General features: G+C 38.2%; 1 protein-coding gene across 5 annotated transcripts in view; it reads right to left on the reverse strand.

Annotated features, from left to right (window-relative positions):
- FGD4 (FYVE, RhoGEF and PH domain containing 4) overlaps positions 1–17311 on the reverse strand; it is a 98791-nt gene that overhangs the window by 13104 nt on the left and 68376 nt on the right. For all 5 annotated transcript variants that reach the window (XM_079303440.1, XM_079303439.1, XM_079303443.1 and 2 more), the window contains 4 exons: positions 14302–14473; positions 10874–11360; positions 5381–5470; positions 3315–3460 (listed from right to left, as the gene is read on the reverse strand). In XM_079303440.1, the coding sequence (XP_079159566.1) occupies positions 3315–3460; positions 5381–5470; positions 10874–11360; positions 14302–14473 (895 nt within the window). The remainder of the gene's footprint in view (positions 1–3314; positions 3461–5380; positions 5471–10873; positions 11361–14301; positions 14474–17311) is intronic.

Consider the following 17311-nt stretch of genomic DNA (forward strand, 5'->3'; position numbering starts at 1 on the left):
GAAAGGACAATTTGCAGAATGTCTCCAATCCTAGGGGTGGTAGTCCTGCAAAGTAAGAGGGTGGAATCTCAGAGCAAACAGGAAAGAAAAAAAGTCACCCAAGGTTATAAAAAGTTTCAAGTGTTTAACACAGAATCCTTCTATTTGGGATTGCCTCATACGGAGTTCCAACATAAGCATTTAATCTGAATTCAAATAGAAGGTGTTTGTATTCCTTTTGATGATGTATAAGCACCACAGGTCATGCAGAGGACTAAAATAAGAAAAGCTAGAAATTGAAGACATGAAAGATTTTATTTACACAACATGGCCTAATTTATTTTATCTGCCGTTCCTTAAAACGACATTATCTTCTTTCAACCATAATTTAACCCCTAAAATATCTAACCTGTGGTTTGAAGTCTAAACCCATTCTGTACAGATTCTACTCTGTGCCTTGTACAAACATATGTATTAACTTTTTTTTTTTATTATTAATATTTATGTAAGGAAACACATGAAGTAAAGATAATCCCTTGAATTGTAGTCTTTTGTGAGAACTTTGCCACATTTTTCCCAATTCCTGATGGTGTTTTCAGATAAAATAGAATAGTAATGGATGGAGAGACTGAGAGAAGCTGCATTCCCAAGGCCCACAAAAATGTGAAGCAGTGCACAAGCATCTCCAAGTAATTCAATAGGAAGCACATTTTATGTCTCACTTTCAGGGACAGACTCAGAAACTCAGTACCTCAGTATGAATTTCTGAAAGTCTGAAATAATTGTTCCCACAGAGGTCTAAAGTGAAAAAATGTGCTGCAATTACTTCTACAGCCCACTCCAACATTTCTGTAAGAAATTCAAACACCATTTTTCTAAGAGAAAAGCTGTGCAGAACAGAAGAGTTATACTTGAATAGTGAATCTTGCAGGACTGTCAGAAAACTGGTCCAGCTCCAGCTGCATCTGCAGGGCAGAGAGTTCCTGTGTAACACCTGGCAGAGGACTGGGCTGCTGCTGGGGCTGCCAATGAGGGGACAAGACAGGTGGAGAGTTGGTCTCTGAAATCATTCTTATGTGATTCCCAAGTGTCTGGCTACTGGTCATCCTTGGGTACAGAAGACTCAGGGTATTTCATTGTTTTGTTGGATAACCTAGTGAAAAGTGTCCCTGCCCATGAAAGGGAGTTGCAATTAGATGATCTTTAAGGTCTGCTCCAAGCCAAACCATTCAATGATTCTATGGCATGGGATCACTGTTATGCTCTGTTGCAAACTTTCCATGGGAAATACATTGCAACAATGCTGTTTCCAGTGTTTTCAAGCCATATGTTGCAAGAGATGTTCAGCTCCAGCTGTTGCTCAACTCATTCAAAATGCAGCTACCAGACAATTTCACTTTCACTTGTTAAATTTAGATTAACACTGCCTTTTCTTCTAAAAAATAAGAATTTGCTTTTGATCTGCTTTTCTGTTACAAAATCATGCGTTTTTACTCTTAGATTTCAATTTATACCATAATCCAAGGAAAGAATCAGAAACTTTTATCCAGTTTTTTTTTTTTTTTGCTGGAAAATAAAGAAGCATATAAAGCTACCCATAGAACATACTGAATTTCCTGTGTCTAATGAGAGGAACTGCTGGCAAGACTGTATATGGCAGAAGCTATTGTGCCAGACAATTTCAGAGACCATGATAGGGAAAGAAAATTATCCCAGATTTTTCTCTCAGCAATGATCAGAAAAAGCTGTCTTCAACTGCACCTTTTTGCTAACTCCTCCCAAAAGGACAATGTTTCAAGGCCATTAAACAGGCTATCTCAGGCACAGCACAAAGGTTGTTTTCACACAATGTGAAAAGACAATATCCTTGCAATGCACTTTATTAGCTCTGCACCAAGAGTCAAAGCTTATGTGCAAAAGCACTTTTCAACCTTTGAAGCTATACAATTATATATACAATAGCAGTGAGTAGTTTGGCATTTTGCAAATATGTTAAGGCAAGCCATATTCCCTTCTCCATAAAGTGTCTAGAGCAGAATTTTAAGATTACATCATGAATTTCATTTCAAATTACATAGCACTGACTGGCATAATGTGTTGTGAGCTGTTTTTTAAACATCTAAACTTCACTTCTCATGAACATGCACTCTAGTGTAATCCAGGCATTCATATTTCCAATCAGACTTTTTCAACTTTTGTTAAAAGAAATGGGTAGGTTTTGCTTACTCAAGTAATGCTGTGGGGAACATGAAGTGTTAGCTTTCTTCTGTTTCACAGTGCTTACATTTGATTTACTTCCTTGCATTATCAACTACACAGAGGTACCATGTGTTTGTGCATGGTAAGTATTATATTTTAAAGAATAACCACCTAAAGGGGAATCATCTTACAGAATCGGAAGATGTCTGTATGGTCTAAGATTTTCATATATATGCAAAAAAATCTTTTGTTTTTCTTCTAATTTTTGGTGGTTTTTTTGCCAAAAAAGGAATTATTATGATACTGTAACTGGAAATTATTTACAGACATACACTTCAATTCATCATAATAAATTCTAGATAACATAGAATATAGGAGCCAAACAAGTGCTGAGGTGAAATAACTGGATGAAATTTTGTTTGTAATTTCTCATTAAATGAGATTCTCCTTTTTCCCAAGGAAGGTGGAGAAGGCAATGGTCTGAAACCTTTTCTTTCTTTCCATTAAATAGAAGAGACCAAAAATGCATGGCTATGTTTTAATATGTCCAGAATCACACACACACACACACACAACCTCCCTCCCAAGGCAGGATAAAAATACTACATCTGTACATAATTATTACACAGTATATTTACACCTGTTCTAACGTTGTTGGCCCCAAATAGAGGTCAAGAAAAGCTGAGGGGAAAAGGGCCCTAAAATATCTGACATGGATTTTAACTTCAAACACAAAACTAAAACATAGGTGTCCCACCTTACTATAAAAATCAGTAACAACAAAGGTTACTGTATGTCAGCATTATCATAAACCACATACTATATTTACCTCAGTTTTGTATTCTGTGCAATTAATTCACCAGGTTGCACATAATTTGAGTCTGAACCCCTGATTTAGGAAGACATTTGATCATGAGTAATCTCACTGGCTCAATGAGATCCGTGTCCTTTATTGTGAGCAAATGATGCAAGTCCTCTGCTGAGTCACATCCTGAGGAAGAGTAGATGTTCTTTTACTCACAGAAGTTTCTGGGCCTGGAGAGCTCAATTTGAAGATACTTTCCCTACCTCAACCCTGCAAGAGAGTTTCTACAGACACAGTTTTAGGAGTGTATTAACAGTGAAGTGCCTCTTACCATTCCTGCATTCGTTTTTCAAGTTCCGGAAGTAAGAATTTACTGTGGAAGGCATTTATTGATGAAATGTTAGAAAAGATTTTATTTATCACTTCAGGTGGAAATGAACCTCTGTTGGCCTCTTCAAGGAGTCTGGAATAGAATACCTGCAATACAGACAAAGAGCCCCAAACCTGTCAGCCTATTATATTTAACCAATGGAAGAGCACCCCTCCTGCTACAGCTGAGGCAAGATTAATATTTCAATAATATAGATTGGTAATGATGAACTCATTCATTGTCTTTCCCTCACTGGAAGTGAAAATCTTCTCCTCTCCTTACACCCCACTTTCGTTCTTATAAGCCAGTAGAGCACTGCAGGCAGAGCTGACATGAGGAGAGCCAAACTGAAGCAGTGCCATTTTGGATCAGGCCCAGACATCCTGTCTGTTTTAACAGCTAGATCATCTCAGCTTTCCCAGTCTTCCACTTGTATTTTCTACTCTTTTGCTCTTTGCACTTAGCATCATGTCTGATCACCATTAGCCCCACAACCCTCCTTGAATGCCATATCCCCTCATCCTATTGAGATCAAAGCAATTGGCAGACTAGGAGTGATCCCCACATATCATTTAAAGTACAGAAGGGACCCAGTTCTGAGTAGACTGTAGTGTCTTCTAAATAAATGTATTCCTTCTCTTTCTTAGGGGGCAACCTGGCTGTGCATTTTTAATATGGACATCACCAAAAAAAGTGATTTTGGAGAACAATAGTCCCTCTGCCACCCTCTCCCATTCTTGAACAGATTGTGTGTCCCTAGAAAGGGCTTCAGAAGTCTGGATAAGGACTTGCAAAAGAAGAAAAGAGTCTGAAGAGAGGAACTTTGATCACCCCAATTGAATCAGCAGGAGCATCTTAAAAGGAAAAAGACCATGTACTGCAACATATACTATAAAACATGCCCAGTTTGCTGCATTGCCAACAGGACAGTTAGCTACTTTGAAGATCATAAAGATTACACAAGTTTTTAACCAAGTTTAGAAATACAACAGTCTCTTCCCAGTCTTCTGCTTTTCTCTCACTAGCAGCAGCTGAGCAGCTGTGTTTTCAGAATTCTCTCCAGTTAATATTTGTAAAACAAACATAGCACTAGAGCACTTATGAAGCCATCAAGGAAAATAACTGTACATTGCCCATCAGAAAAATCTATGAAGGAAGTAAACATCTTTTTTTATTTTTAAACTTCTCTAAAAGTCACCATATATCCATCACAATGTGGGTCTGCTGTGTAAACTCACTTTCATGAGGACAATTACTTAGATCCCCAAGCAGTCTGAACAATTATTGTATCAGTTGAGAATTTTAACTTTTAATCAACTGTTTGTACAAAACCTCTGCATTGGACCTGAGAAATTGAAACAGTGAAGTCAGAGAAAAATTTCCTGTAGTAAGGCAATGCAAAGGTAGAGGCATCCAGGTAAAATGCATATGTGTTATGTGGAAGCTAAACAAGACTTGGAAGAAAAATACTCAAGTACAGACTTAAATATTTAAGAAATATCAGCTAGATTCTACAAATCATGAGAGTCCAACCCCTTCCCTTGCAGGAAGGGTAATTTCTGTTTCTAAATATTTAATGGGAAAATAAAGGATATATTTTTTGTTATGGACAACTTATAGGTTCTTTGAGACTAAAGAATAATTCTGATTGGGAGGTTCAAATCAGAAGGATTTAGCAATTTTCTAATGAATGGGTGATTGCAACATTTACTCCAATTCACTGGAAGCCAAGACATGGTTATCCAGCCTCCTTGCTGGCTACCAGCATGTAATGCTATTACTTATAGTGACATCTCCACACATAAAACATATTGCATTAATAGCCTCAAAACTCTAACACTTCTTAAAAATGCAGTATTTAAAATAGAAACAAACTCAAAGCCATGTGGCAACAGAAAATGACTGACCAGAAAATCAGCAAAATGTGAAAAATGTGCCACATCTCATGTAATTTGTACCCACACTTATCATAGCCATTTGAGTGAATTCAAGGCAATAGAATAAAAGCAAATTTGAGAAGAATGTACCCCATCTAGGAGATCAAGCCGGCTAACATAGGCTTTTTCTGTTTGCAGAAGTTCATTGGCAATTTTGTGTCGTTTCTGCTCGTCTGTCTCCTGAAGGAAAATAAGAGCAGCTTTTAGGATACTGAAGAAAACATAATTTAATAATAATTTAAAATTTTTGAAAATACTTATGACTACCATATAGTCCAAAACTGAAATACAAGTTTAGCATTTAGAATAAACACCAACTTTGAAAAGTGCATAGTTTCCCACAGTTTAATCAACATATAAATAAGTCAGAGAATGTTAACAATATGTCAAATTGCAGAGCAAAATTCAAAGCCTAAAAGATTCAGTATTTTCCAGTTTGTATAGGGATCTTTGCCAAAGCACCAACTCCCTACTCACATCCTGGTAATCGAGTACCACTGACCTTTCAGAGCTGAAGAACTGATTTGCAGAGTAAGAGGGAACAGATGGGAGTACTCAGTGTTATTTGAACTGTGTGTTCTTTGCACAACAAAATTATTGAAAAATGTGGTACAAAATGCTTGATTCACTGCTGGATAATTGTTGACTGCAATTAGAGACTCCTTCATTAAGTCTCTAAGGAAATAATTTTTGCATTTTTAGGGAAGTTTTCATTTTAAAACCTTTTACTCTGCAAAATATATTTCTGATTCTTCTGCTGAACAGGAACTTAAAACACACACTCAATTTTGAATATTAAACTAAATATGTGAGAATATATAATTATAAGTTGCTGGGCTAAATTACTCCAAAACAAACAATGAAAGGACAGCCTTTTAGAATATGAAAACATTTGGGAAATGCCTCAGACTTGCAAGTGTCAGGCTCAACAAACTGACACTTCCATTACAAGATTCTTTCTCCAGATCTAGTGATAGTCTGTTCACTTCCTGAAATAAATGCCAGTATTATCACAGTGCTTATGGGAAGCTGGTAATTGCTAGACAAACCATAAAAATTCTTCATTAAAAAAAATAAAGAGTAGAGCTTGAGAGACTGGTTTCTGATTTCAAATTGCACACTGCTTCCCACAAGAGTATGATAAACATTTGCAAGTACCTTTACAAAAATTGTGTGAAGAATACTGAATATTAAAGTACAGTCTTATATAGAAGGGAGTTCAGTGCAATTTTTCCCCATTTTGGGAAAAAAATCCAAATTTCAATGTATTTCAGTTCTAATCTGCTGTCCTCACAGTAGCACATGACAAACCTCCTCCCTAAAAACAGGATTTCAGTAGTGACTTCAAAGCTGTTCATTAAATCTGTTTAAATCAGCATAGCAACCACAGTAACCTACAGAACAGTGTTTTAAGTGCTGTCAAGAGACATTGCAGGGAGCTGGAAGATTAGCTATTACAGCTACAGCTTGGTGCTTAGTGCAGCCATTTACAAAAGATCTCACATGTGGACTTGAGGCACAAAACCATGGAGATTACTGGTTCCTCAGTAATTTTTTTTTTCTCACCCCAGAATCCTACTTTCTCCCTGAAGCAGTTCTATAGAACCAATCTGTAGTTTTTAAATTGCTTGAACTAATTAAAAGAGGGAAAATCATGCATAACAAACACAAAAAAATAAAATTAGCTGAGCCTAGATTTCCTAAACTCTCAGTATCAACCTTATATATGTTAATTCTTGAGCCTGTATCTCCTTCCTACATCAATTGCACTATCTGACAAAGGGATCTTATATGTGGGGGGGAAATGCACATCATGGATGAGTTATGTTTTAATCATTGTGGCATGTTCTTATTCCAGCATAAGAACACCCACCTACAAGGTTAGATCAGTGCAAAATTAACAGAAAACTCCAATACTGCTTTTCTTTCAGCCCCTCCTCAGGGGAAGCAGGGGGTGTTGTCAAGGGGAGGGGAAGGTGACTTCAGGGAACAATTATTTCAAGGAACATTTAAAACTTCTGTGACAATCCATAACACTTGGCAACTCAACATATAAAACCAAGTAGAAATGGTTTGTGTGCTATATAGAGAAAATTAATATTTATATTACACAGGTATATGATTTCATTTGAGGACCAAAATATTAGGAGTGTGAGAGATGAAGAGTTGCATGAGCAGGGACTGCAAACCTGAACCCAATTCTTATGGTAAATGTTTCAGCTGGATCTAGTTCTTTAGTACAAAGCTGCTCATCCTTAGAATAATTATATTACTATGAATGCTTAAAAAAGTAAAATAAGTAATTTTGAACTCTGAAATTAAGAAGAGGTATGAAAAATGCTGCTGAAATATGAACTTTCTTATTATTTAAACCAAACAGGAGCCATCTCCTGTCAAGAAGGTACCTGCCAACATGACAGTGATGTACATGATTCACTTTTATTCAGGCACAGCCCTTCCTTGCCCTGAGGGCTTTGAAGGAATATATTAAACAACACAGACAGAGTGGGAGAAGGAGAGTATGAACAAATATAATTTAAATTACACTGTGTTTGTTTCTTGCACAGTGATCAAGAATGCAGAAAGATCCTGGTATCCCTAAAGAAGTGACTATTCACAAGGTGATTTATGTACTTATATTGGTTGCTGAAGATACACAGCTTTGTTCCTGTAACGCCCCTAAAGAAGACCAAAAAAATGTTGACTCAAGAAGTTGCTAGAACCTCTCAAGTCTTTCAACAGTAAAACATTTCTTGGCAGAGAATTAACTTTGCAAAACCAAAAATTTTATCCTGGATAAACTGAATCTTCTCCCTACATTTAGAAATCCAGTATCTCCACCAGGTTTTGCATCTGAAACATCAGAGCCCCCAGCAGCATAATTGAAAGAAAACATAATATAAGGACTTTATTTAGGATGTTCAGTGGATTCTTTCCCCTGTGGCATGCAGGCAGTCTATATCCCTATTTCCTACCAGTCTCACAACAACACTGGCACATTTGTCCTCTTGTCTTTAGCTAACTGTAGCAGCAGATTCCCCACAAGATGTTATTCAGGAAGTTAATTGATTGAGATGTTCTTGTACTATTCAGCCTCCACAGTTTAAACAAACTAATTTTCATGACTGGAGGTGTTTCTGCTGCAAAGCAGGAAACTTTTCACTTTTAATTGCCTTTTTGCTTGTTATGATTGTGTTTCATTACTTTCAAACTAATTCAGTAAATAAGAAACTAAAGGAGACTCTGGTTGTTTGGGGAAATTGTTTCAGATCACTGCCAAATTTAGTAAGTTCTGCTCAAATTTTTACAGAACCTGCAATTATCTGTCAGTGATAAGTTGGGGGGGGCAGGGGGAGATGGGATAGGGGGAATAACTGTGAGAGCAGCACTATTTCAAAACAAACCTTTTTTTCCAAATCTAAAAAGTAATTTCTGCACTGGTTTTGAACCAGTCCCCAATTTAATTTCACCCCAATTTCACCCCTTCCAGCTGTGGATTTAGGATTACTTCTACTGTACATGGACACATTTATAAAGACAGAGAGCACTGCTTTCTGCTCTTTCCTGAGCTAAGAAACATGGCATGCAAGAGACAAGATAATTTGCATCAGCATCAGAATACATATATCAGACTCAAAGTTTGACTATGACTCACATGCATCTGCTGCTTTTGCTTTTATTCAATTGTATTTACATTTTTAATCAAAAGAGTAGGAGAGTGCTGTTATCTGGTTCAGTGCAACTCAACTGGACTGCATCCCAGTTTCAATATTCTATAATGACTAAGTAGGCATTTAGCAAAATCACAGATTGTCTAATACTCTTACTTCTTACCAGTGTGTGCTTGAACATAGAAACAGCTTAAAGCTCCACCAGAACTCTCCTGTTGCTCATCATCCTCCTCCTAATCCAGACAGCATGGCAGCAGCTACTTAGATAGACCACCACAGGGCTGATTTCCATCTCCAGCTTGCATTAATCCAAACTAAATCAGTGTTTGATTCTGTAAAGGGTGGCAGACACACTTCTTAACCTCACTAGACTAAAGGTGAAGTCCTTGTTGCACAAGGTATCTCAGGAAAGGCTGCTGTGACCCAGTTCAGTTGTACAGATTCAGTTCTGCACCAATGCAAGCTTAAAAGTCAGCCTGCATGGGTTTGTCTTGGTTCTGTACCCTTCAAGCATCAGTGAACAATACACATCTAGTTACAGTCACATTCCACCTCACAAGCTGACCCATTGTCAGTATAAAACAGATCACATGTGTTGGTCTCAGCAGCTCAAAGACAGATTTTAATGAGATTGTTGCCATTAGTGTTTGCCCAATTCCTCCCTGAACTTTAAAACAAAACTGCTTCCCTTCTCAGCTTTTTCCTGAAAATGCTGCCAGCACCTTACTGCATGACTTGGATTCAAATTAGCATTGGTCCCTGCTGAGAATTCAGCACTTTATAGGCATAGAGAGGGGAAACAGGCATTACCCAACATGAGACAGAAACATTATGAGAGGTGTGGCAAGCCAAAAGTGCCTTGGACTGTACCTGGGCTTATTCTTTCTTAGGTGGGATCATAACATTAATTCATTACTGGAAAAAAAACAACCCCTAAAAAAAAGAAGAAAACCCACACAACCCATGACTTTCTTATCATTACCTAGGATATTTCATCCTGCAATACATGAGAATTTGAGAGCCACCTTTCCCATTCACAGAATTTACCTCCAGCCATGTCTGTATGTGTCCCCCAGCTAATCAAACTCAACGGCTGCAATGACCTGGTGCCAGCACACACCTGACCAGCAGTGAGGAGCTTTTTCAACATCAGCTCTTTGGCTCTATGGTGAGGAGAAGGGCTGGGAGGGTCTGCCAAACTCCTCCTGCCAAACAGGGGATGGCTGGACCAGACTGTTAATCATATTTACTACTTTGGTACAAGGAGGAGAGCTGCATAAGCAAACTTTCACAAGTGAAAAATAATCACCATTTTTCAGACATTAATTTCCCAAGACAGATTTCACTCCACCCAGTTACTTTGCCTGAGTATTTAAAACCTTCATTACAAGGGAGCTCAAATTCATCGTGATACAAGTTCTCCTTGCTAAAAAGTTATATATTTAGTATACCCTGAACATTGCATCTATCTGATCACTAGCAGACTTTCCAGCTCTGAATTGACAACTACATCCAAGTTAGGGATTATCACAACTCTTCTGCCTGAAGCTCTGTCATTACAGTTTATTACACATGGCATTTTATTTCATATACACCACTAACATGTGTCACTTGCAGGCTGGCACAGCTGAAACATGGTGCTAAACAGACACACATACTTAAGCTTCACATTTTTTTAAACCTCAGACAACTAATGGGGAAAGAGCCAAGGGGATGAAGAGAAGAACAAAGGAGGGGAAAGTGTGGGAAAAGGCAAGCAAATTTTTTTCTCATCTTTTTTTCAGAGGAAAGATAACCAAAATATTTTCAATTTCTGACCTGTTCTTGGAAGCCTATTTTTGCAAATAAAAACCTAAAAAAAAAATACAAAGACCAGTGAATATATCAGGAATTGAACCACTTCTCTCTTTACCTTTGTTTCTACAGGTTGATCTTGCTTACTGCTTTCCTCAGCTGGCTCTTCCTTGACACTAGTATTAATTTCTCGAGGTTCACTTTGGGGTGGGAGCAGCGTGTCGCTGCTCAGAGTCCTGTGGCAGCTGCTGAGCGCCTGCTCCTCACAGGCAGTCACACTCTGCAAGGACTCTCTGCGGGCACTTTCTCCTTCCCCGTTCATCAAGCTGCTGCCCGAGGCATCCTCTGGGACTGGGCTGGACTTGGCTGAGCCGTGGTCCAGCAATGCCTGGTCCTCATCTTCGGGCTGGTCCTGTGCTACGATGCCGTTGGCTGTGGGCAGCTGTGCAACCTGAGTTTTGTCAGTGTTACTGTTTCCCTGTTTCTGTAGCGAGTGCTGGAAGGGGAGTTTTGGCTGAGGTGATGATGTGGACCCATATCTTCCTTGAGATTTAGTAATGTGGATAACAGAGGAATCTTTCTTCAAATCACTAGGATTCAGTGAGCTAAAAAAACCAAGCAAACAAAACATTGATGAGAGAAGAGTTAAACGTGAAGTTATAGAAAATCCTGGTATGGGAAATGGGAGAGTGGCACCATATAACCAATTCGTCCCAAAAATCTTCTTTTTTTTTTTTTTTTTCCCTGTGTTAATATTAGGAAGTTCTGAGACCTGAAATACATTAAAACTTAAAGTTTTCTAGTGAGATTCTCTTACTAGAAACCCAGAGCTTTGTCCATTTTGAGCCACTGCGTCTCTATGTGCCTTGAATCCCATGTGTGTGGGAGATTTAAATTGGATATTAGGAACAATTTCTCCACTGAAAGGGTCATCAGGCATTGGAACAGGATGCCCAGGGAAGACTTGGAGCCACCATTCCTGGAGGTATTTAAAAGATGTGAAGATGTGGCTCTTGAGGTTTAGTGGTAGATTTGGCAGTGCTGGGTTAGCAGCTGGATTCAATGATCTTCTGCAACTAAATTTTTCTATTCTTAGCTCCATGAACCAAAACTGGAAACCAGGAAACTGATAGATGAATCCACTTGCCCAAAGTGTCCCAGAAAGTTTTAGGCAGAAATGGAGTAAGACTTGTTGTTTCCCAAGTCCTAGGCCACTGCTTACACTAACAAGTTGCCCATTCCCTAACAGCTCTTTAATTAATAAAAAATATTCAAACACATTCCAGAATATTTAACATGCCCTTCCTTAGTTCAGAATATTACATGAGGACCTTTACATTTTTATCTCATTTCTTCTTCAGTTTCCTTAGATAACAATGTCCTTTTCTTCATGCTGCATCTTTCCTGAAGATCTTTTTCCTCCAAAATTTGTCTCTGCTTTAAATGCATTATCTCTTGTACCTCACTGTCCTGTAACTATTCCTAGTATGGACCTCCATCTTCTGGAAGGATGAAAACTGCTTACAAACTGTATTTCACTCCTTATTTATAGGATGCTTTACACAAATGTTGCAAACATATTCTGCACTTTCATGCACACACATCAAAAATAACTTACACAAGCTTTATTTTCTTCCATCATATAACCAAAAAAAAAAAAAATATTAATCACTTTTTCTTTAGTCATGTAAAGACTATGACTTTTTTTATTAAATAAGCTTAACTCCAGGATGAAATTAATATACATTTTTCAATTGCCTGCACCAAGTAAATAGGTTTAATTAACTTTCTGCCATGCCTACATGCTTGTAGGCTGTACAGACTAATAAAAATAAGTTATTATAGTTGACAATCACAGTTTGCAGTTCATGAACATGCTACCTAGCCATTTCAAGATAATTAATTAAACGTGAAGTTCAGCTTCACAGAAGACACATTTTGTGAGTTGAGCTCATTAAAAAAAACCAGGAATTACCTCCACTGCCAAAGCAGGATAATCCAGAACTCAGCATGCTAATCATGAAAGTTTCTTGCAAGCAGAGATCACAGACTTGAGTAGAGTTTAGTCATTAGACAGATATTACTTGCTCACCTAATAAATAATATTGCCTAAAAGCAACTCAGCTTCCCATAGTCCAAAAAGCATCCCTACTTGTAAAGGTCTATCAATAAGAAATGTTTCTTCCTTTCTTTATAGTTTCCTTGGATTGAATAATATACAACAAGATCCTGCACAAAGCAGCAGGCAAGTCTAAGAGGAAGAAATGGAGGGCTCAGTGGTGTAGGGCACATGAACCTGAAGAGTTTTCTTTCAAAAAGGATAAAATTTTATTTCTTAGGATACTGCACTGTTTCAAAGGTGGTTGATGCTTTGGAGGAAGACTTGAAAATAAAATTATAGCAAGACTGAAGACTGGTGCTAAAATAATTCACAGGACTTCCAGTGCTGCAGTAATTTCTCTTTCCCATCCCTGAGCACCTGTCATGACGAAGTGCAATTAAGTCTCTGCCTAATGACAGAAGTTTCCTGCAGATGAAGCTCTGAAATTATTTCTATTCCAATGGACAAACATACTTTTGCAATGTTCAGCTCCTTCCATCCAAAGGATCAAATTTCACCCATCTTGAGGGGAAATTCCTTCAGTGAAAGCCCTATTACTCTGGCTCCACAGAGGGTCATGCATTCATGTACTCTGCTGTACATCATGCATTCACTCCCACAGGGGCATCCCTTCAGAACTCCAGTGTGCCAAGGAAACATGAATAAATCACACCCAAAACTTGCAATGCTCAACTGTCACTGGACTGTTTCTTGAGCTGTTCCTCTGTCATGGGTTTCCTGGAAAGTCACTCTCTTTATACAGAGCACATATATTTGAAACTTCTATTTCAGAGGTTATAATGCATCTACTTAGAGATGCATCACATGCATCTAATTAAAGAGACCCAGAAACACCATTTTGTGAAAGCAGTGTTCACTGTGGTTCTTTTTTCCCAAAGTTCCTATAAACCACATAATCTAAACTCAAGAACACAGCTTTTCCACCAAAATCACCATGTACTACAAAGCAAGACATTTAGGGAATGTATGCCATACCACTACAAATACTTCGTAAAGTTCACTCTCTTCACAAGAATAATTTAAGAAGTTAAGACAGTGTAAAATTAAAACCAGTATTTCAGGTTTTTCGATTTGCTCATAGAAATATTTTTTTCTTCTTAAAGAAAAAAAGTATTTAATATTAGCTTCAATATTAAACTTATTTCAAACTGCTGACATTTTTCAGGTTTCTAAAATTCTACAAGTTTCTTAGTGTCATCTTTTTTTAAGGAAAATTAGGACTAATTATGGAAAAGCACAATAAAAAACTTATAAAGCCAAATATATAATTGGCTCACACAATTTCAAAACACATGCAGTTTTGTCATATACTCCTTTAGTGGGAATAGGAGTGAGCCCTACCATAGTACCAAGCAAGTTCTTCCTCATAGCTTCAAGTTCCAACAATCCCCACACAACAAACCAATCCAAATTCTATTACATACCTGCCTCCCTCAAAACGGTTGATGAGATCTGACACTTTACTGGACTTCTCCTTTGTGACACTAGAAACAGCAGCAGGTCTCTCTTCCTCCATTCTTGGTTTCTGATTTGTTAAAGCTTTATGCCTAGGGGTTTGGTATGTTGCCTTCTGCAGATGAATTGGCTTTGGAGGCACTGCAAACAACAACAGCAACAAAAATCAATCACTCATATATCTTTGAGTTCCTAGAATATAGAACTGTAGAATGGCTTAGTTGGAAGGGACCTTAAACATCATCTAGTTCCAAAACTCCTTCCATGGGCAGTTATACCTGCTGCAAGACCAGGTTAAAAATCTCACAAATGAGATTTTTGCATAAAGAATTTATTGCAGCAATGCAGAAGAGATTCTCTTGGCTTTAGCTAACCTTGAAGTTGCTTTAAAAATACAGTGATTTCATGTAATTCTTCCTGCACTGTTTGATATTAGGGATCTTGTTACAGTCCTTGACTAAAAGCTGAACCATATGCTACTTTAACAAGCTAGAAAATCAGGGAGTTTTCTTGCCCATGTGTTTGTTTTTATAGTGTACTGTAGGAAATACATATGAGAGGATTATAATTGCAGGTTTTTTAATTAAAAAAAAAAAAAAAAAAAGCACAAAGGAAAGAGCCATACTGCAGAGCTCAAGAGAGAGATTTAAATTGCTGCCCAAAACTCTGGTGCTCTCATTCTTTACCTTATCCCTTGTGACCTAAGTAGAAAAGGTATTTGCCTTCAGCTCTAAAGTTTCCTTACTCACTGAACCTTTGTCTAGTTATACTGCTGAAAACCTCACCCTCTGACAATATTTTTTTATTCTTGATTTTTACCCATCCTTACCATAAGTCCTTCTAATTAGATTGTTAATGATCAGCCACTGTTTAATACAGCATTGACCAGAACACAAAAGACAAGGTGACACATAAAGCAACTAAAGTCACAGCACTAAAATCATTAAATTAACTTTAAGCAGCCATGAAGCATTTGTGGGCAAAAAAGCACATCACAGACAGGGCCCAAATGCACATTGGAGCAATAAATGTCCAGCTCCATCAAAAGGAGAGACAATGGAAAAGGATCTTAATTCCCAAGAACACAATTCCCCAAAACATACTGTGGGAGCAGTGAAAGCATTTGGTATGAAATTGGAAAAAATTATCAAAAGGCAAGCATAAATTGGCAGGAGTAGGCAATACCCTGCTAGTGGGAGCAGTGATCCAGGGGCTCGGGCACTCCACAGGCACCACATTCCAGTGAGGCACAGGCACTGGGCCTCCAGCAGCTACAAAGATCTACCAGTGAGCAACCATGAAGGGAAGGAGGACTTGAATTGGCTTTAGGAATCACATGCCACTCTTATGATAGGGGAAAAAGGTCTAGTACAGGATACACAATAGACAGATGGGGAAATGACATGTTCCTTGCATTGCTGATGCAAGAATATCTTCCTAACTTACTCTGGAAAACCCATGCACCACAAGAATGATCTTAAATCCCATCAAACAACAATTGAAAGGGATGTCAAAAAAATTCTTGCAAATATACTAATCATATATGGTGATAAACTTGAAGAAACACTCAATTAAGACCAAGTTTTTATTTCTTCCCTTCATTAAACTTATAGATAATACAGGAGGTAGTATTTCTGTGTTTCCAACAACCTAATTGCAGTTAAGTGGGATTGCAGTGATTGCTGCAGTCTGAAAAGTACCATGAAAGAGACTCTGTGCAGAAATGAATTTGGCACAAAAAGCTTTAGATTTCAATCATATCAACTGCAAAGGCTGATAGATGAAATAATCAGAGGGAGAAGGAAGGCAATTACTGTAGGTCAGATGCTTTTACTGTGCATATGTGCACTCTCAGTCCTTGGAAGCTTTACATTTATTATCACATGCAAAAAAAGCAGGTCTGGAGAAGGATGAAGTACAGAAAGATGACTCATAATGCTGCTCTTTTGAAATAATTACTTTGCAACCCTGAAACAAGCAGATCATTAAATGGTGCACCTGCTCTGGTGTCTGCAGTAACTGCAGTCCCTCCTGAGAAGCCTGTGCAGCTGCTGGGTTGCAGCTGCAGTGCAGTGGAACAGCTTTCCCCACAGTCCCTCTTCTCAGGGAGTTCAGGCAAACCTGGCAGAATTAGGCCAGCGAGCATCAGATAATTGTCCAAGCTCTGAATAGCTTGCTGTGCTGACAAAGGCATGGGACAGCTGAAAAAAGGAGGCACAAGCAGGCTGGGGAAAAGCAGGACACATCATTGATCATAAGCACTGCCATACCCTCGGGGAGGAGGTGGGCCACAAAGGGGACACAGAGTGGATTTGCTGACCAGCACCACAGCAGTTTGTAGGAACATCTCTTGCTCTTGCAATGGACTCTGCATAACCTCCATTCCTGTGAATTCCCTTATGTCATGGACCCGTACATCTTTAATTATGTACACCCGTAATTCTTCTGTACATCTCACAAAATGTCAGTTTCCTCACAAGGATATATTAAAAGTACTAAACTTGAGGGAATTAATGTCTACTGATAAAGCAGAAGGAATTAATTGGTAGCTATTTTTATACTGGATCCACTGGGACAAAAATCAATTTCTAGGGCATTTTGTGGAAGTGTCACACTTTTACAGCTGTTACTGAAAAACCCACAGCTAAGCAGCATTTACATATGGCAAGCAATGAGGAACCTCTTGTCAGACTGGACAATCCCTGTGTACTGAAAATCCCTGTAATAAGAAGAGAAACCAAACAGCCACAAACCAAACAGCCAATTCAAAATATTTTACTCCTGACTCCCTATCAGCATCTAGCAGAAAGCATTTCCCCTACCAGCTGCTGCTGTAGCTACTGGTTCAGAAATAGTGCAGTGGAGAAAGAACAGTCACAAGATCAATGGAAAGAAAAGAATCAGTACTGTAAAACAACAACAACAACAACAAAAAAAAAAACAACCCACAATCTCAAACCTTCCTGTAAGGTCAGCCTT

Source organism: Erithacus rubecula (assembly GCF_903797595.1).
Source record: "Erithacus rubecula genome assembly, chromosome: 4".
In the NCBI taxonomy this organism is placed as follows: domain Eukaryota; kingdom Metazoa; phylum Chordata; class Aves; order Passeriformes; family Muscicapidae; genus Erithacus; species Erithacus rubecula.